Below are 22054 nucleotides of genomic sequence, written 5' to 3'. Positions count from 1 at the left end.
ACACAAAGAATAATACATGTGTTTAGGTTTGTATGTGTGTGTGTATGAGGATTTCTTTTTTTTTTTTGTTCCTTTATCATGAGAAAATTTCTTTTCTCTTTGAAGCTTCCTAAATTGCTATCTGTAGCACAACTCAATATGTTTGTGTGAAGTTTCTAAACATCTTTTTTGGAAGCAAAATAACACTTCAATGTTTATTTTTGAGTCTTTCTAAATCCTCACTTTGAAGCACCTTATAAAGGCAATAATAGCCTGGGGTGATAAAGGCCTTTGTAGCCCAATGACTCAGAGTTCTTGAGGATATTAAATGTTACTCCAACATCCGGACAATGAGGGATCTACAGATGAGCATAGGGCAACAAATTAAAAAAGGGGAAGCCACTACAAGCAAAAGGAGATATTGGAGTTTGCTGTTCAATTATATTTTTATTGACTGATATTAGAGTGATGGTTTTAAGACAGAGCTTCGTAGCAAACAAATTTTTGATCATTATTTATTTGCTTCTCTGATTTGTGAAAAGTAAAGTGGCTAAGTGATAATCCAGGCTTCTAAAAGTATTTAAAAATATATTAGCTTAATGTATTATGGTATGTGAACTAAAAACAAAAGGAATGTGCTTTTTTCTCCTGTATCTTGTGACTCTAAATATTTAGAATTAATCCTTCTGTGAAACTCATAGACATGGGCTGAAGACTGTATTCAAGCTTAAACTTTCAAGGCCCGATGTCTAACAGCTCTTTGCCAGCCTTAGGCATCAAAAACCACACCTGTTTAAGGGCAGGAGGTATAGGAGTATCCCGTAAGTATTCCCATAAGGAGTGTCACAAAATATGGAGTTCAAGTGTACTAAGTAAAGCAAGAAACCCACTTGAAGATGGCAGCATATAAGAAAAAAATACTTTGTAACAGGCAAATTAGACAGCACCGTCTGTTTTACAGACAACTGAATCACTATCTTTACATTTAAATAATACATTAAATAATACATCGACTATGCAATTCTTCAGGCTTCCCTCATAATTCAGTCGGAAAATCATCTGCATGCAATCCAGGAGATCCGGGTTCGACTCCTGGGTCAGGAAAATCCCCTTGAGAAGGAAATGGCAACCCATTCCAGTATTCTTGCATGGAGAATCCCATGGACAGAGGAGCCTGGTGGGCTACAGTCCATGGGATCGCAAGAGTTGGACACGACTTAGTGACTAAACGACCACCATGGAATTCACCTGCAAGGTTGGATTTTGGGAACAGAATAAGTGTGAAAAGTAGGATAAGCCCAATTCTCATTCATACCTTCTACTGATTCCCATAGCAACAGCATTTGGAGCACCATAGTGAGCATGAGCCTCTGAAGCTGGTTTGAATCACAGGTCCACCATTTACTGACTGTGTGACCTTGGCCCAGTTACTTACTCTTTCTGTTTCAGTTTCCGCATCTATAACATGGGCTTGGTAATAAATTCTGCTTCACAGGGTTGCTCTGAGAATTTAGTGAGTCACTTGTAAAATATCTAGATAGTGCGTAGCCCCTGATAAATGCTATGTAAGTAGTTTTGAATAAATAAATACACTGCAGGTATAAACTTTTCCCACTAGACATGCATTCTGATTTCCACTAACATGATGGACATGAGTTTGAGTAGGTTCCGGGAGTTGGTGATTGACAGGGAAGCCTGGTGTGCTGTAGTCCATGGGGTCGCAGAGAGTGGGACATGACCGAGCGACTGAACTGAACTGATATACACCTTGAATATGGCACATATCAGTCTCTGCTATGTGTAGTAGAATATAGATTCATCTCTTCTGTTATATGCAAACCTCTCAAACAAATATGCTCAAGGTCATTGAATATATTATTTTTGTAATTCTCACATAAGCATGGTTTCTAATTCATAGAGGTATATTTGTATATGGTTTTTAATAAATCAATAAACAGAAAATATGCATGCTTTTCTGTTTTGTATTTGTGAGGATAGTAGAAATGTATTTTTTGGTGAGAGAAGAAAGTATATTTTCCCTAATCTTTTGTCAGATTTTCTTCTTTATGTGGTCCCATGCTTATTCAAAAGAGAATAGCTTCCTCTTCTTGCTTTTGCAATCATTTTAAGAAATGTTTAATGTCAGTTCAAACAAAGAATCAAGTCTGGCTTTAGGAGCACACATTGAAATCTCAGTGGCTGAAGAATTATTCCACAACCAACTGCCCTGGCTACTTAACCCCACGCAAGGAATTTAGAGTGGTTTTCACTACTGAGAGCCTTCTAGTTGTTTTTTTTTTTGTGTGTTGTTTAGTTGCTAAGTTGTGTCCAACTCTTTTGTGACCCCATGGACCGTAGCTCACCAGACTCCTCTGTCCATGGGATTTTCCAGGCAAGAATACTGGAGTGGGTTGTCATTTTCTCCTCCAGGGGATCTTCCCAACCCAGGGACTGAACCCATGTCTCTGGCATTGCAGGAGGAGTCTTTACCATTGAGCCACTTGGGAAGCCCTGTGTATGTATGTACATGCTTATACTTGAGTGCACGTGTCATGAGTGGCAAGAAACAGTGTTATATGGAAAGCCATTCTTTCACTGGATGGAAAATGAATGGTCACACTCAGTGAGTTGATTAGTCCACCTATGATTCAGGAGATATTACTGAATTTTCTGTTAGAGAGATAATTTGACTCTAACTTCCTATTTTTAACAAGTTATGTTCTTTGTGTTTTTCAAAAAATCAAATAGGTCTACTGGAAATCACCTGAACTGAGAGAGTTTTTATCTTGTGGAAGAGCTCAAACAATATGAGCAGAAACCATTATCTAATTACTGATAAGAAAAAAAATGATTTTGTAAAACTGAGGCTTGGTATTATGTATAGCATTTTTTTCATATAACAATATAACTTTGTTCAGATTTGAAAAACAGTTAGTACAGAAAGAGATGAAATGTACTTCTAAGAGTATAAGAAAAATCTTTCATACGTTACATACTCATTTTACTCACCTATAACACACATAACACTCATAACACTCAGTATTAAAAAACTAGTGAAAAACACTTGATGGAATATTATTATCAAATGTTTAACTTTGAAATGAAAATGCTGAGGTTTAAGATGTAAGATTAACCATTATCAGTTACAGTTAATATACAATGTAGATGCTAGACGACATGGCATAATAAAAACTTACATACCCCAGGTAGCACTTGCAATGCATTATTATCCATCCACAGCTCCCTTAAATTTTGTATTTGATCCAGAACTTCAGGCTGGGGAAGTAGGGAGAAAAGAGAAAGGAGAAGAAAACTACATTAGTCTTTTCTTATCACAGTATAAGACGTAATTTACTGGATCTGAAACTTTTATTTGGGAATCCAGTGTTAATCCTCTAAGAAATTACAAGTTTAACAGATCTCTTCTAGCAAAACTGGTATTCCCTGAGGTAGCCAACCTATAATTGATGTGGAAACCATTAGAATAAGAATAATAAAAGGTAGAATCTATTACTCTCCCTTAACATGCAATAACTATTCTCTGCAGTATTTATCAATCTCTGTCTTCTTCACTAGAGTATAATTTTTTGAAGGGCAGAGTAATACCCAGTTTTTAATCCCTGGGTCCTCAGATCCTCTTTGTTTGCCATGGTACTTGGTAAATAGCAGTTTTTTATCATAACACCATACACACAAACACCCTCTGCTCCATGATGTAATAATAGTACAGGAGCTTCCCAAGTCGTACAATAGTAAAGAATCTGCCTGCCAAGGCAGGAGACACCCTGAGTCAGGAAGAGCCCGTGGAGAAGGAAGTGGCAACCCACGCCAGTATTCTTGCCTGGAAATTTCATGGACAGAGGAGCCTGGTGAGCTATAGTCCATGGGGTTGCAAGGAGTTTGACACAAGTGAGTGAAGGAACACACACACACACACAATAATAGTATAAGACCCACTCATTTCTTATCTTTTCATTTACTTAATAAAAAATTATTTGTTGAATAATGGGGAGGCCTACTATGCAAAACATACAATGCAGGATCCACAGTTATTCAAAGCTAGTCCCTGCCTTGAAGTAGCTGAGGAGCTAATTGGGGAAATAAATGTATATAAATAACAAAATCACAAGGCATCATATGGGAGAAAAGAATAATGTAGAGAAGTTCAGAGAAAAAAAGAGAATATGATCAAGAGGTAACATACTGTGCATAATAGATACTTTAATTTCAAAATTAGAAGCTGTCTCTAAATTCTGTCTCCTGGGAAGCAGACTATTCAGAGGGTCAGCTGCTATTGCTGACAGCATCATTTCTTGATTTATGATGACCTCTTCCTGATTTCTTTCCAGAAACTATCTCCCCTGCTCCCACTCTAAGGCCACCTGCTTCCTTTGAAGTTGATTCCTTTTTTCTTTTTTTAACCACTCCAGGGAAAGGCCACCTGCTTCCTTTGAAGTTGATTCCTTTTTTTTCTTTTTTTAACCACTCCAGGGAATTGACAATGGCCAAAACTAATTACTGCCTTATATTCACCTGCCCTCAGGGTTTGGCTCGAGGATCCACTCAGAGCAGATAAGAAGCAATGGTTCTCTGACTGGGTTTTGTTCTTGTTTAGTCGCTAAGCTGTATCCGACTCTCTTGCAATCCCAAGGACTATAGTCCGCCAGACTGCTCTGTCCATGAAATTCTCCAGGTGAGAATACTGGAGGGTTGCCATTTCCTTTTCCTGGGGATCTCCCTGACCCAGGAATTGAACCACCGTCTCCTGAATTGACGGGGGGATTCTTTACCACTGAGCCACCAGGGAAGACGTCTCTGACTGGGACTTGGGGAAAAGACTCTTGCTCTTGTCTGCTGGATTTGAAGCTGGAAGGGTACAGTTCTGGGGGCTTCAGGCATGAGGTAAGAAGGAGAGCCTGTTTGAATTAAAAGATGGATCCTGATGGCATCATTTAAGCTTAGAATTAAGCCACACCTTGTTGTTAGTCACTCAGTTGTGTCCGACTCTTTGTGACTCCATGGACAACAGCCTGCCAAGCTCCTTTGTCCATGGAGTTCTCCAGGCAAGAATGCTGGCGAGGGTTGTCATTCCCTTCTCCAGGGGATTTTCCTGACCCAGGGATCAATCCCTGGTCTCCTGCATTGCGGGAAGATTCTTTACCGTCTGAGCCATCACCTTAAGTCAGATTTTTTTTTTTTTTTGGTCTCCAACTAAAAAAATTATCACTGAAATAAGATACAACCACAGTTCAGTAAAATTTGAGACCTAATGAGGAAAGCTAGTATATTTGATGGGATATTCAGTGGAAAAGAATGGAATGGTATCAATGTTACTCTGGACTATTGATAATTATGGGTCAGTACAATACACTTCAGAGACTTCTGGACTACTTTGGAGATAAGTTTCTGATGCCTTTAGCCTGCAAATGCGATGGAATATGGTGCTATTCCTGAGAGAAGTTTCATTTGTAACAAGGATCAAAATCTAAAGTTTCAACTTGGAAAATAGTTAGGACTATGTGAGGAAGGTCGGGGGCGGATTTTTGTATAGGAAAATATTCCCACTATTGCTTAGCTCATGGGGAACAGGGAGTGAACTACTCTATTGGAAAACTCTGTCTCTGTATCAGTCATATGGCATAATATTTCTAAGCTCAGGCATCATGCAGACTTTAGGGGAAGAGAAAAAGTTGCATACCTTAGCTCAACACTGCTAAGCTGCTGCTGCTAAGTCGCTTTAGTCGTGTCCGACTCTGTGCGACCCCATAGACGGCAGCCCATGAGGCTCCTCCGTCCCTGGGATTCTCCAGGCAAGAACACTGGAGTGGGTTGCCATTTCCTTCTCCAATGCATGAAAGTGAAAAGTGTAAGTTGCTCAGCCGTGTCTGACTCTTAGCGACCCCATGGACTGCGGCCCACCAGGCTCCTCCATCCATGGGATTTTCCAGGCAAGAGTGCTGGAGTGGGGTGCCATTGCCTTCTCCAGCTCAACACAAGTTTATGGAATAAGACAGAGGCTAGTGTATAAATTTGAAACAATGAGCATTATTCAGGAAGTCTATCTGTGCTGTGGTAACAAATTAATCCTGAAATCTCAGTGGCTTAACAAACAGGGTTACTTACTCTTATTTCATGTTCACTGTGGGTTTCTGCCCCCCACCAACCAGTCTTGTGTTACCAGCAAACCAAGACTTTCAGAAGAGTCAAAGCAGGGAGAGAGTATGGAAACTAGCCACTGCCCTTACAGATCTCAGGCTGGAAGTGACACTGAATCACTTCTTCTTATAGCTCATTGTCTAGAACTGTTTATACAGCCTGGACCTAAGTTTAGGGAAGGCTGGGGAATGTGGGAGGAATTCAAGGAATATTGGGTGACTACTAAAAAGAGTCAGACACAATTTAGTGACTAAACAACAACAACTGCCCCTGCCACACAGTGACACCCTATGAAATAAAGAATGACAAGAATGAAGATATAGTACTTTCATGATTTAGTTATCCCTTAATTTTAAAAGTGTTTTTTACACAGCTTCTAAGTCCAGGTACTTCACTAGAGTCAAAATGTGTGCTATGATCTCTGCCTTCAAGGAATAAGCCCACGCATAGTCTATTTCTTGAGCAAACATATAAAGAGCAATTACGTGACATTATGGGAATACAAAGAAGGAGGGGTCTATAATGCTATAGTATCAAGGGAAACCAGACATGGATTCCTGAAGCTGAGATGAGAAGGAACTGGTGAGAAGAAAGGAGAGGAGAGGAAGCATATTTTAACCAGAATCAGAGAGGTGAGAAACAGCATGATGTATGCAGGGGAACCATAAGCAGTTTGCTTTACTGAATTGTCAAGTTTAATATGGAGTAACTAGTGTAAGCAGCAGAAAATGAGGCTAACAAAAGAGGGTAGGGTCTGTCAAGGCCTCACGTTTTGTTAAGGAGATAGGAATGTATCTTATGTGTCAAGGAGGATCACTAAAGGATTTCTAAGAGGAAGTGGTATTTTATCCTTATCACTCTGCACGCATGCTAAGTCACTTCAGTAGTGTCTGACTCTGTGCAACCCTATGGCCAATAGCCCAACAGGCTCCTCTGTCCATGGATTCTCCAGGCAAGAATACTGGAGTGGGTTGCCATGCCCTCCTCCAGGGGATCTTCCTGACCCAGGGATCAAACCCATGTCTGATATCTTCCACATTGGCAGGCAGGTTCTTTACCACTAGCGCCAACTTCCTTTTTGAAAAATGAAAAGAAGAAGCCAGAAAAGTTTATTAGGACTAGTAATAAATAATGAGAAATAAAGAGAAGTTGGATTCAGGAGACCTTTAGGAGATGCATGTCCCCCAGTTACACAGCATATGGTACTGACAACTATGGGGGTGCAGAATATGGAGGTAGGAGTAGGTTTATGAAAGGGATTGGATGCGTTTTTAAAAATTTATTTATTTTTAATTGGAAGGTAATTGCTTTATAATACTGTATTGGTTTCTGCCACACATCAACACAAATCAGTCACAGGTACACATAGATCCCTTTTTTTGTATCTCCTTCCCACTTTTCCCTCTGGAACCTCCCTCCAATCTCCCACCCCTCTAGGTTGTCACAGAGCACTTAATTCAGTTTTGATCATGATTAGCTTTAGGCTTCTGTGAGACACAGATGGACACGTCCAGAAATCAGTTGGCTATTAAAATCTGAAACTTACGGGATGAGTCTGAGCTAAAGATGTTCAACTTAGGTATTTTGTGGAAATAGAACTCTTGTGGATGAGCTCCCTATGGGGAATGTGAAGAGAATCAGAGGTACAGGCGACTGAGGAAGGAACACTGTGGATACTAACATTTGACAGTTGAAAACTGGAAGTATCACTGGCAAAGCCCACTAAAAATCTCCAAGAAATAAAAGTAGGATCTGGGTAATAAAATAGAACCCTTTTTCTCTTTGAACTTCATCTTGTTACACTTCTCATAGGGTGCCACCCACAGAAGCCTTACCCCAAGCACTTCAGAACAGAGTTTTCTAGTGTAAAATGGCTGTACCAATTATGTTGAACACCTCATCTTGGGGCATGTGCAGGGACATTGCATCTGGCACTGTGATATGGAGCCTAAAGTAGCACATCTGTGCCCTCTAGAGCGCGTGCGCTAGAGTGTGAGCTCCACCTCATTTCCTGATCAAAGAATAAAACTTTCCTTTGCTCCTGAGCTGAACTCAGTCTTGTTCTATTGGCTGGAAGGACACCAGGCAGGAGGACCCTTGTTGGGGTCCATCTAGAAAGGGTCAGTAAAAGAAGAGCAAAATACAGAAGAAGGTAAGAAGAAATGGAGTCCAGGAGAGTAAGGGCTTATTAAAGTCCAATGAACAGAGTTGTATTAAAATAAGGAAGTGAAGAAGAGTATCATACACTGGGGAGGTGTCCGGTAAAATAAAAGATGAAAATGGGAACTCAGTTTTGGAAATAGTTACATACTGGTAAACTTAGTGATAGTAATTTCATGAGATAACTATATTACAGTGGGTTGAAGATAAATAATAGGCAAATAAATGGGGACAGCACAGATAGAATATTCTTTGTAAAGTCTGGGTGAGATGAGAGGAGAGAAATTGAGGAGCTAGGAAGAAATTGAGGAAGCTGAGGCAAAAAAGAAAGCTGACAGGAAGATACTAGATGAGAATGGTTCATATTGGAATTGTCTGAGGGGAATCAAAGAAGAAACTGAGGGGAATCCAAAGAGCTTTATCAATGATCACTGTTATTTTAACTTTTGGGGGAGCCAGGTGGGAGACTGACAATCTAGGAAAACACAGAATAAGGGATTTCAGGTTCCCACGAGGCCAGACAGAATGTAGCAGGAGTGAAGGACTGGGAGAAGTAAAAGGATAAAAAATTAGAATGAGAGAGCAGAAGTTAGGAGGTCAAGATTGCTGAAATTGTTTCAGGCAATGACAAAATTCAAGCCGTAACCCTGGGTATTATGACACGTTGGTATGTGTGGGCAAGGGAGAATGCTGTGGAAACATAAGACCTCACATGATCTCTAAGGATCCGGGTAACCTTTGGCGAACTACATTGCTTGCTCCCTTGGCTGTGTCAGGTAAGGTGAAAGTGAAAGTGTTAGCTGCTCAGTCATGTCAGACTCTTTGCAACCCATGGACTGTAGCCTGCCATGTTCCTCTGCCCATGGTATTTCCCAGGCAAGAATACTGGCGTGGGTAGTCATTCCCTTCTCCTATAGGTTCTTCCCAACCTGGGGATGGAACCCGGATCTCCTGCATTGCAGGTGGATTCTTTACCATCTGAGCCACCATTAGGTAAAATGTCAGATAAAATTGACCAACAATACCTCTAAAATATCTCTCATGCTGGGTTATTCTGGGGACTCTAGGCATCTAAGACAACTTGGAGAGGGATTTCTGATGCTAACCTATATTTCTACTTTATTTCAAAAGTTCCATTTAATTAACTTAATAACATAATAGGGTAACAGTAGTCCTACTTTACAGATGAATACTCTAAATATCATTTTCTGGGGAAAATAAGAATAGGTGGATAAGGGTTGTGTAACTGCAGCTGGGATCATAACTCAGATCTCCTGGCTCCAAAGATGACATCATGTTACAGCTTAAAACTGAAATAATGAACACTGGTGATCACAAATGCCCAATAAAGGAAGTAAAGCATATGCTGGATTTCTAAAAAATAGATAATGTTTTCATTATTGGATGTTATATAAAATGTGTCACAGAGGAAATCTCAACAACTTCCTGATATAAGAAGAGACCAAGTATATTTAGCAGATCAATACATAGCCTTGCTGAAACAACATAAAGATGCAATGATATCTCATAATCAATAGACAGTTTTGAAATGGATCTTGGTACTAAACTAAATGGCTTTCACCCAACCTAACACACAAATTGCCTTTTATTCATACCATTTGATTTCATTCTCAAAATCAATTGTTTCCATTAAAAATGAGTGAATTAACTGAAGAATGGCTTGGCATACTTCATGCTCATGAAGGTGTTGTGCACTGGACACTCATATAACTCCTTTAATGATTATAACTTAGTGTAGTATTTTAGGAAAACATTTTCAAATATGTATCTCATGTTATCAAAATGTTCACTTTGGTTTTGGGGCAGTTATACTAAAATTATCTGACACATAGGAAAAACTTATTGCAGAAAAATTTTATTATAGGATAATTAATAATATTAAAAACTTAGTCACACTTTAAATAAACAACAGCATAAGAAAAGAGATAACCAAATTATGTAAAATCATAAGTTGGTTCAGTGTACAACAATGAGAATGAATTATCTATATTTTTATGTAAGATAGACCTTGAAAATAACATTGAATGAAAAAGCAAGTATGGAAAATTTGTATAACACAAATCTGCATAGATTTTAAAGTGTTACATATTTATAAATATATATACATACAATAAAAATAGTAATATATAGAATAGATGCACACAAAACTAAAAATAGTAATTGTCCTGGAATTGGAGTAGGACTAGGACGGAGACTTTTACTTGGGTCTGGTGTTGTTTTTCAGTCACTCAGTCATGTCTGACTCTGTGACCCCATTGACTGCAGTATGTCAGGCTTCTCTGTCCTTCACTATCTTCCAAAGTTTACTCAAACTCATGTCCAGGAGTCAGTGATGGACAGGGAGGCCTGGCGAGCTGCAGTCCATGAGATCGCAAAGAGTTGGACACTACTGAGAGACTGAACTGAACTGAACTGAACTGATGTCCATTGAGTCAGTGATGCCATCCAACAATCTCACCACTGTTGTCCCTTCTCCTCCTGCCCTCAATCTTTCCCAGCATCAAGGTCTTTTCCAATGATTGGTTCTTGGCAAAAGAACCTTCAGGTGGCCAAAGTATTGGAGATTTAGCTAACTTCAGGTGGCCAAAGTATTGGAAATTTAGCTTCAACATCAGTCTTTCCAATGAATATTCAGGGTTGATTTCCTTTAGGATTGACTGGTTTGAATTCTTTGCTGTCTGAAGGACTTTCAAGAGTCTTCTCTAGCACCACAATTCAAAAGCATCAATTCTTCAACACTCAGCATTCTTTATGGGCCAACTGCTACATCCATGCATGACTACTGAAAAAACCATAGCTTATACTATATGGACCTTTGTTGGCAAAGTAATGTCTCTTTTTAACTCGTTGTTTAGATTGATCACAGGTTGTCTTCCAAGGAGCAAGCATTTTTTCCTTTTTTCCAAGGAGCAAGCATTTTGTGGCTGCAGCCACCATCCACAGTGATTTTGTAGCCCAAGAAAATGAAATCGTTCACTGTTTCCACTTTTTCCCCTATTTCCCATGAAGTAATAGGATCAGTTTAGTTCAGTTCAATTGCTCAGTCATGTCCGACTCTGTGATGCCATGTACTGCAGCATGCCAGGCCTCCCTGTCTATCACAAACTCCTGGAGTTTACTCAAACTCATGTCCATTGAATCAGTGATGCCATCCAACCATCTCATCCTCTGTCTTCCCTTTCTCCTTCTGCCTTCAATCTCTCCCAGCATCAGGGTCTTTTCCAATAAGTCAGTTCTTCACATCAGGTGGCCATGTATTGGAGTTTCAGCTTCAGCATCAGTCTTTCCTTTAGGATGGACTGCTTGGATCTCCTTGCAGTCCAAGGGACTCTCAAGAGTTGTCTCCAACACCACAGTTCAAAAGCATCAATTCTTTGGGGCTCAGCTTTCCTTATAGTTCAACTCTCACATCCATACATGACTACTGGAAAAACCATAGCCTTGACTAGATGAACCTTTGTTGGCAAAGTAATGTCTCTGCTTTTTAATATGCCATCTAGGTTGGTTATAACTTTCCTTCCAAGGAGTAAGTATCTTTTAATTTCATGGCTGCAGTCACCGTCTGCTGTGATTTTGGAGCCCCCAAAAATAAAGTCTGCCACTGTTTCCCCATTTATTTGCCATGAAGTGATGAGACCAGATGCCATGATCTGAGTTTTCTGAATGTTGAGTTTTAAGTCAGCTTTTTCATTCTCCTCCTTCACCCTCATCAGGAGGTTTTTTAGTTCTTCTTTACTTTCTGCCGTAAGAGGGGTGTCATCTGCATACTTGAGGTTTTTGATATTTCTCCCATCAATCTTAATTCCAGCTTCTTGGTCTACATTGTTTTATTTCCTTCCCCCCCCAAATCTAACTCAGATACAAAAAATGGTTAACAATTGTTCTTTTCAGTTGGCAGTTATTTGTTACTTTGAAGTTTTTATATTTGCTTTCATTTTTTAAAACACTAGAAAAAATATGATAAAATCATAATTATTTTTTTCTTCATAGGAATTTTTTCTGTGTTTTCCAAATCCTATAGTATATTGTTGTTGTTCAGTTGCTAAGTCATGTCTGACTCTTTGTGATATAGGCATTAATTTAATAAAAGAATTAGGGAACATTTCAGTGTCTTGTCTTACATTTATACTTACCTACACCACTATAGTATTAAATAATCTTATTTTTATTAGTTGAAGTGATCTAAGAAAATGGTTACATCAGTTTTAACATACGGTTTCCATTACTACAACAGATTCCAAAAACTCCTGTCGTGTATATGCAGTTTACTCTGTTCTCTTTATTTGACTACAGGTGTTACTTTTATTCCACTAATTTGGATAATAGAGTTTGATTATATTTATTTATACCTCTATTAAATGTTTTCTTCCAATAAGGCTAAGAGAAATGTTCACTGAAAAATATAACATCTGACATTTATCTAATTTTGTCAAAATTAAACTAGGGAACTCTAAAACTTAAAAAAGCACTTTGCATTTGAAATGTCTTAAAATTATTGAGATTATCTAGTAGACACTGTAGTAACAAAAAATTGTTATTCTCAGAAATAATGCAGAACTGGAAGTCAACATGGAACCTGGTTCAAAATGCTGATAATACACAAGAAAGTGATTTCTCAAATTAATACATGTAAAATATCCAATGCAAATTAAAAAATTATGTTCTTTAACCAAAGTGATCCAATTATGACATTTCATTATCTGTTATTACATCCTTTCTAAATTTTGAGATCAATATTTCAAAGTATTATTTATTTACTTTTTACTTTATCATTTTTGCTTGATAATGTTAGAGCTTGCAATCTGCCAAGGAAGCAGGGCTTCCCAGGCAGCTCAAGTAATTAAGAATCCACCTGCCAATGCAGGATCCCTGGGGTGGGAATATCCCTGAAGATGGAAATGGCAACCCAGTCCAGTATGGCAACCTGCTCCCTGGGTAGTCGTGGGGTTGCAAAAAGTTGGACACAACTGTACACACATGCCCCTCCAAGGAAATATGACTGCATTTTAACAAACTTTCCCTCATTTTCCTTCATTTTTTAATTTCACAACACACTTAAGCTTCCCTGGTGGCTCAGATGGTAAAGAATCTGCCTGCAATGTAGGAGATCCTGGTTCAATCCCTGGGTCAGGAAGATACCCTCGAGAATGGAATGGCTACCCACTCCAGTATTCTTGCCTGGAGAATTCCATGGATAAAGGAGCCTGGAGGGCTACAGTCCATGGGGTTGCAAAGAGATAGACATAACTGAGCAACTAACACTTTCGCTTTAGCTTATTACCAGCTCTATAGTTCTCACAACTGGGAAATCTTTTATTTATGAATTCTATGATGTACTGTTGAAACTCTTTCTGATACACAAAACTGAATAACTGAAATTGTTCAGCTCTTGATGCTTGTTCATTCTCTCAGTAGTTCTGTCGAACATGCCTTTAGACCGTTTAACTTCTTCAGTTAATTTCTTTGGAGATAAAAAGATTAGCTCCATATGGTTGAGCATATTTCCAGTTTATGTTAGTTTCACGTTTCTCAATTTTATTTCAGATGCCACTTCTACTAATACATTCAAAAATTTTAAAGTTTTGGTTTCAATGTAACTACTACAGTTAGGTAACATGTAGAAAATATTTTTATATTTTAGAAATTATTGGATGAATAAATAAGCATTCTTAACAACAATAATAAAAATGCATGGCTGAGAAAATAAGATTAATTTATAATTAATTAAAACATTTCAGCCATAAACTATTAGGAATATTATACCAAATATAGGGGTGTAATACATTCATTTAAATATTCAAATCAATACATTAATGGCACGCAGGAAGTAATCCACAGATGACATGATGTTGAGAGGGAGACAATCCATTAAATCACTGAATTAGTTTCCAGAATAATCTGAAATATTAGGAGATTCATTAATTCATTTGTTTATAAATACACTCACTCAAGAAATGTTATCTACGCTATGAAAAGAAGACATTTTATTAAGGTCTCTGGGATTACAATACAGACTGTTACAGGATTGTTTCTCCATCTTCTTTGTCAATGTCTTGTTCCAAATGCAACATATGTTGGTTGTTCCCCTCTAAGTTACTAAACATTAAGTGTCTTCAACAAAGCAGAATTTATTCAGAATATCTGGAAACCATTCCATAGGAGAAATGGTGAAAATGCCTCAAACTGTTGGACTGAAGATATAGGTGTTAAAGATTCCCATCTTTGAGGATTATTATAAGGAAGAGGGGCTGGGTTTATCCTCTATCCCCAGATCAGAACTAGAATCCATGAGGAAAGTTGCAGGAAAGTGGATGTAAGTAAGCATTACACAGGAGTGATTTTTTCCTATTCGATCTGTCTAAAATGAAATAATCTAATTTCCTTTAGGAGATAGTGACTCTTCCCTCAAAGGAACACTTAGCTCCCCGAGAAGGTATAAATAAAAAAGAACAAAACAATAACAACGACAAAAGCTCATTTCTATTGATCACTTGGGACAGTAAGGCACTTTTAAAAATGTGTTTACATAGATTATTCTCCTTGAATCTTCACAATTATTATTGTACAGGTGGTACTATCATTGGACAGGCAATAAGCAGAATGATTAAGAACGTGGTTTCAGGAGCTAGACAGAGTCCAGATCCAGGCTTTGTCACTTACTTGCTTTCAAATATTTGCTCATGTTCCTCTTCTGCAATAGGTAGAAAACAGTAGTACTCCCCACATAGGGTGATAATGAGGAATAGTTGTGATAATGAGGAATAGTTCTGATAAAACACTTCAAATGCATAGAACAGTGCCTGGTTCTAAGTGTTAGGGCTCAATGCTCAGTTAGTGTTAGCTCTTATTCCTATTTATAGACAAGGAAATTTGGATATAAAAAAGCAAATTACTGTGTCCAGAATTAAATGACTAATATACAGGGAAGGCAAGAGCATAATCTTGAAGTAAGATGTGATAAATAAGGTTCAAAAGGAGATGAGTATTCCAGAGAAAAGGTATGGTTTTCAACTACTTGGCTTTAGAACGAAGGTGCCAAAGGAGATTAGATGCTTAAGACAGACTTGTTTGATAATTTAATTTAATAAATTAATGTAATAGTTTAACTTAATAATTTTACTCAGAAAATGTTCATTAAGAGTCTATTAAGAGCCTAGCACTGGAGAAAGAGTAGTAGACAAAACAACCAAGTCCTCATGAAGATAACATTCTGATGTTTCATGTTTACTAGGCTGGGTCCTACAAAATGTTAACATCTGGGCATGGTAAACAATTCTGGCTTCAGGACTTCCAATTTAATGCACTACCCGTTACCTAGATTGCAAACGTTAATGACCTTGTCTAAGTCTAAATTTAAGAGTGAAAACTGAATAAAATGCATTCTTGTCTCATAATTCAAATTGATTTTCTTGCTTTCTTTCTCCAAAAGACTTCCTCCATTCTCTATCTACAGTGCAGCCAGTAGGCCATTTCACTGCGTCGCCTTTTGCAAGGCCCGCATACCTTGACTGTATCAGACAAAATGACTCTCATCTGACCCTTGCTTACTTCTCAGGCTTTTCTTTCACAGTACCCTGAGTTAAAGTGAGCCTCAAGGAAAAGTCAACTCTTTGCTGTTCTCAAAGGTATCAAGCTTTAGTTTGCAACTGGTCTTTACAAATGTTCTTTAAGCCTGTTCACCTGATCCCTGACTGGTTTAAGTCCTTCCTTCAATGTTGGTAAGCCTACTGTAGCTCTTTGTAAATTACAGTGTGAACTCTTTGAAGCACGGAATTGAATTTTGTTCACCTCTGCGTCTCCAATTCCTTTCATGGTAATCTGTGCAAGGTAGTACTTCAGAAAGGAGTATATCAAGGCTGTATATTATCACCCTGCTTACTTAACTTACATGCAGAGTACATCAAGCAAAATGCCAGGCTGGATGAATCACAAGTAGGAATCAAGATTGCTTGGAGAAATATCAACAGGGGAGAAATATCAACAACCTTAGATATGCAGATGATACCACCCTAATGGCAGAAAGCAAAGAGGAACTGAGGAGCCTGTTGATGAAGGTGAAAGAGGACAGTGAAAAAGCTTGCTTAAAACTCAACATTCAAAAACTAAGATCATGGGATCTGATCCCGTTACTTCATGGAAAATAGATGGGGAAAAATGGAAACAGTGGCAGATTTTATTTTCTTGGGCTCCAAAATCACTGTGGATGATGACTGCAGCCATGAAATTAAAAGATGCTTGTTCCTTGGAAGAAAAGCTATGAGAAACCTAGACTGCATATTAAAATGCAGAGACATCACTTTGCCAGCAAAAGTCCATAAATTCAAAGCTTTGGTTTCTCCAACAGTCATGTATGGATGTGAGAGTTGGATCATAAAGAAAGCTTAGCTCCAAAGAATTGATGCTTTTGAGCTGTGGTTTTGGAGAAGACTCTTAAGAGTCCCTTGGTCAGCAGGGAAATCAAACCAGTTAATCCTAAAGGAAATCAACCCTGAATATTCACTGGAAGGACTGATGCTGAAACTGAAACTCCAATACTTTGGTCACCTGATGTGAAGAGCCAACTCATTGGAAAAGACCCTGATGTTGGGAAAGATTGAAGGCAGAAGAAGAAGGGGACAACAGAGGATGAGGTGGTTGGATGGCATCACTGACTCAATGGACATGCATTTTAGTAACATCTGGGAGATGGTGGAGCACAGGAAAGCCTGGTGTGCTATAGTCCATGTGGTTACACAGAGTCGGACATGACTTAGTGACTGAACAACAACAACTTTCTATGCTTCTAGTTCACTTATTCCAACACCCTAGAACTCCCTAACAGCAGTAATTGATAGATCACTGATGTTATAAATTTAACCATTATTTGTCTATGTTTCCTTATCATGCTGAGATTCATGATAAATGTTCCATCATTATAAACAGTTTCTTCTCGCTAACATCACTTGGCAAATATGTCCTCTTTCCTTTTGTCATGTTTAGCTAAATGAACTTAATGTTCATTGCATCCAACTTTCTGCTTTTTCTGCTACTGTACCAAGATTAGTTGGAGAAAATCACTTTGTTTGATCAGCTTTACTTTAACTTCATGACAAGTACATGAAATGTCGACCACATATTGACAGGTGACCCTATTTCTTTTCACTGAGAAGTTACTTTTCACCTCTCTGAAACTATTTCATAGTTCTTCAATCTTATATCCTTCCCATACCCCAGCTCATAATACCCTGTTGTTCTCTGAAACTAATGAACAAGCAAACGCGTGATCTGAGGTGGATTTATTCCAAAGGCAATGAAGCTTTTGCTTCAGGCCTCCCACACACGTAGTTAGAAAAATTTGCAGAGGAATATATTTTAGAAACAATTAGCTAAGATTCCTGTCATTTGATACACAGATTTCCCCTCCATCATACTTCCTAGGGTGTGATGTGGCACAGTTGGGCTTGGGTTTAGTTGGAGTTAAGTTGGGGATACATTTACTTTGGGTTTAGCATAATATGTGTCTGTGCTCTGTAGTCATTTCTGGAGTTTTCTTTCACTAAGCACCTCTGGCTCTTCCAAATTTGTGACTTCCTTTGTGCGTGTGAGCTCTAGATTATATATCTCTTCCACTTTTTGTTTTCATCTTTGCAGGGATTGGCTCAGACGGTAAAGCGTCTGCCTGCAATGCAGGAGACCTGGGTTCGATCCCTGGGTCGGGAAGATCCTCTGCAGAAGAAAATGGCAACCCACTCCAGTATTCTTGCCTGGAAAATCTCATGGATGGAGCCTGGTAGGCTACAGTCCAGGGGGTTGCAAAGAGTCGGACAAGACTGAGCAACTTTACTTCAGGCCTAGAGTAATCTTTTTTTTCCCCCTATACAACATGAATTTTTCTGTCTCTACTAGGCAACTTCCAGCAGCATTCAAACATGCTTTAGTTTGTCTCATCGTTTAAAAAAAATACTATTTTCATTGCCTCCGTGGTCTCTTCCATCTATTTTCCATTTGTTTGCTTTTCTTCACAGAGACACTTTAGAAAAAGTTTGGCTACTCTTTTTACCTTTGCTTTCTTATCTCCCATTTACTCTTGAAACTGTGGTATGTTACTGAAAATTGCTTTTGTGCCAGTCATCATGAGCTGCATTTTACGACTGGGGTCCCTAAATTACAGCTACATGATTCTGACTTTGTATTTAGCTACTAAAGTCAGAAAATAAAGGAAAAGTAGAAAATCAGGGAAGAAAAACAATATTAAATGTAGAAATGAAAAATTTGTATTAAAGGGAAAATTGATTAAAGAAAATTTATGTTGTAAGTATTTTCAAGATACATAAAAAATTTCCAGTTGCCAATGATGTTTAAAATTTCAGAATAATTGGGTGATATTTGAGTGTTCATTAATAGAAATTGTAATTATGGTAAACTATATAATTTCTATGTTATACCTATGTTCTCTATCTCTTATTAATGTTTGAAATGCTGGAAGTATGAATATATACTTTAGATGCATCATATTTTATAATTCATATATTCCTATGAGATAATCTATGAAAATATTTAAAATTGTTTTCTTTCTTCTGTATCAGATAAATATTTTTTTCCAATATAGTTGTTTCACTGAATCAAAAACAAATCTGAATCACTATTTTTTATTTATCACTGTTAGTCAACTCTCCAATGTGGATTAATTTACAAGCAATGAGAAAGAAATGTTTTTAATGAAACTGCTAAGATGTACATAAGAATCTATGTATAGCATTAATCTTATTTTCTGTAGATACTGGGAAAATTCTTTATATATTACTACTTGATGATAACATTATTGGATTTTACTTATTTAATACCATGAAAGTTAGTTTATTTGGCAAACCAATACCTGAAATCTGTTTACACTGTTAGTTCCACACTTGTCATTGTGAGCTTCTGGAGCAGGGCTTACGTTTCTGAATTCCTAACACTTATGTGATTAGTCACTCAGTCTTGTCTGACTCTCTGCTACTCCCTGGACTATAGCACCGTCCCCCCAACCCCCGGGCTCCTCCATCCATGGGATTCTCCAGGCAAGGATACTGGAGTGGGTCGCCATTTCTTGCTCCAAACACTTATCATAGCAGTGTGCTTGTTGCATAAATATCAGCAATGACCCTTGAAGGTCATAAAAGTTGTACTGCAAAACTGATGTACCTTCTGAATCATAAAAGGAGAAAAGGGAACCCTCCTACACTGTTGGTGGGAATGCAAACTAGTATAGCCACTATGGAGAATAGTGTGGAGATTCCTTAAAAAATTGCAAATAGAACTACCTTATGACCCAGCAATCCCACTGCTGGGCATACACACTGAGGAAACCAGAATTGAAAGAGACACATGTACCCCAATGTTCATCGCAGCACTGTTTATAATAGCCAGGACATGGAAACAACCTAGATGTCCATCAGCAGATGAATGGATAAGAAAGCTGTGGTACATATACACAATGGAGTATTACTCAGCCATTAAAAAGAATTCATTTGAATCAGTTCTGATGAGATGGATGAAACTGGAGCCAATCATACAGAGTGAAGTAAGCCAGAAAGAAAAACACCAATACAGTATACTAACACATATATATGGAATTTAGGAAGATGGCAATGACGACCCTGTATGCAAGACAGGGAAAAAGACACAGATGTGCATAACGGACCTTTGGACTCAGAGGGAGAGGGAGAGGGTGGGATGATTTGGGAGAATGGGAATTCTAACATGTATACTATCATGTAAGAATTGAATCGCCAGTCCATGTCTGACGTAGGGTGCAGCATGCTTGGGGCTGGTGCATGGGGATGACCCAGAGAGATGTTGTGGAGAGGGAGGTGGGAGGGGGGGGTCATGGTTGGGAACGCATGTAAGAATTAAAGATTTTAAAATTAAAAATTAAAAAAATTAAAAAAAAAGTCCACTTCTATTCAGAGTAATTTAAATGTAATTAAGAATTTAAATTCTTTGAAAATCAGTAATCAGTATTTGGTATACCATATAATTAGTTTTCTATTAAACTTTACAAAGCCCAATTACTTGAACAGATAATAATAGAGAAATTATGTCACTGGTCTGATAAACAGTAAGAAATGCATCAAATAAGAAACTGGATTGTCAAGTATGCATGCCTGTCTTTTCTGCCCAAAAGCCAATAAGTGATAAGGCAGATCATTATTTTTATATCACTTGAAATGAGAACTTATATTAAAAACTCTAAATTCTTCCATGTGAAGATCCTTTTGTTAAGTGTTTCATAGCCAGAGTAGCTCATTAGAGGTAGGCAAGAAGAGTCAAGAAAATACCCATTCATAGTTGGGTTCCAAAGTTATCCTGATTTCAAGTTGTAGCAACTATGAAATGTTAAAAGTGAGTTATCATTATCACCATTATATCCTTACCACTTAGTCTCTGCTTCATAAATATTTGTTAAATTAAAAAAGAAAAAAACTGTTACCTATCAGTAGAAGTGAGAGAGTCAATTCCTAGGCAGGTTGATAAGAAGTCTGGGGGTCCCCAAGGAGAGAGGGGTCTGGGGTTCTCAAGGAGGAAGAGGAGGAAGAAAGGACAAACTTTTTTTTCCTTCTCTGCATTCTTTAGTCTTAGTCACATAAAACTTTTTTTTTCTTTAAGCTCACCGATGATTACACAACAAAAAACTTGGTTTTTAAACTCTGTACTAGGGATTATATAACAACAATGTCTCCTTCTTGAGGACAGTTTCTCCTTCCTGAAAACCTTCTGGCTAATCCTGTTATCTTAAAGTGTAAATTATGGGAGTGGGTCTAGTAAAATCTTTACAACCTTGAGACATGCTTTTGATTTATTGTAATAACTTAATTTTAAAAAGTATATAACTCCGTTGCTAACACCAGCAAGGGGTCACTCTCGGTCCCCTTTCTGATATCTATGTCAGAAGCTTTCTCTATCCCTTTTCTTACTTTAATAAAACTCTGCGACACAAAAGCTCTTGAGTGATCAAGCCTGGTCCCTGGTCCTGAAATTCTATCTTCTTTGGAGATCACAAATCTGACATCTTTCGCTGTAAGCTATGTAGTGAAGTAAAGTAGGATAAGTATAAGTGTTTCCATTTCTCGAATAGGTAAACTAAAGTGCCACAATGTTAAATCTATTTATTTGTAAATTTTCTAACTGGCCACTTCTGAAAATTTAACAAGTACTTTCTGAGCACTACCCTCATGTCCAGCTCTCTGTTATGGGATTTAGGTGCACACAGGAGAGGGAAAACTCCAGAGGATCCTAATATGATTTTAACATTTCATTGTTTCCATATTTGCTTTAAGACACTTTAAAAGTCTTGGTTTTATTTTTCTCTGCACAAATTCTATCATGTGAACTATACCAATAAATTATATATATTTTTAATAGTTTCATAAAATAATTGAATGAGCCATCACTAGGGTGCATCAATCTGTTCTACATCAGTACACCCAAATTATTCTTATTGTTCTGTGTTGATTCCTTTATTAACCCCCATTTGAGGGCTAATTGCTGCTATGTACATAATTTAGTAAAATTATAATATTTATCGGGGCAATCTACAAGGATTGAAGTTATGCAATTTGAAATTACATGCTCCATTGTTTTGCTTGTCACTATAAAAATTTTGGTATGTTTTATCACACAAATTTTTCTATTACAAAGGAGCAATGAATTTTGAGGTTATAACTCAAATCAATTTATATTATACCAACTTTAAGCAAGAAACTTTCTGATCTATATA

The 22054-nt window shown here is 37.8% G+C and overlaps 1 protein-coding gene across 2 annotated transcripts in view; it reads right to left on the bottom strand.

Annotated features, from left to right (window-relative positions):
- LRRC7 (leucine rich repeat containing 7) overlaps nt 1-22054 on the bottom strand; it is a 615708-nt gene that overhangs the window by 148041 nt on the left and 445613 nt on the right. For both annotated transcript variants that reach the window (XM_069565050.1, XM_069564900.1), the window contains one exon: nt 3181-3255. In XM_069565050.1, the coding sequence (XP_069421151.1) occupies nt 3181-3255 (75 nt within the window). The remainder of the gene's footprint in view (nt 1-3180; nt 3256-22054) is intronic.

The sequence above is a fragment of the Ovis canadensis genome, chromosome 1, assembly GCF_042477335.2.
Source record: "Ovis canadensis isolate MfBH-ARS-UI-01 breed Bighorn chromosome 1, ARS-UI_OviCan_v2, whole genome shotgun sequence".
NCBI classification, from domain to species: Eukaryota; Metazoa; Chordata; class Mammalia; order Artiodactyla; family Bovidae; genus Ovis; species Ovis canadensis.
This window is presented reverse-complemented; position numbering and strand designations above follow the sequence as displayed.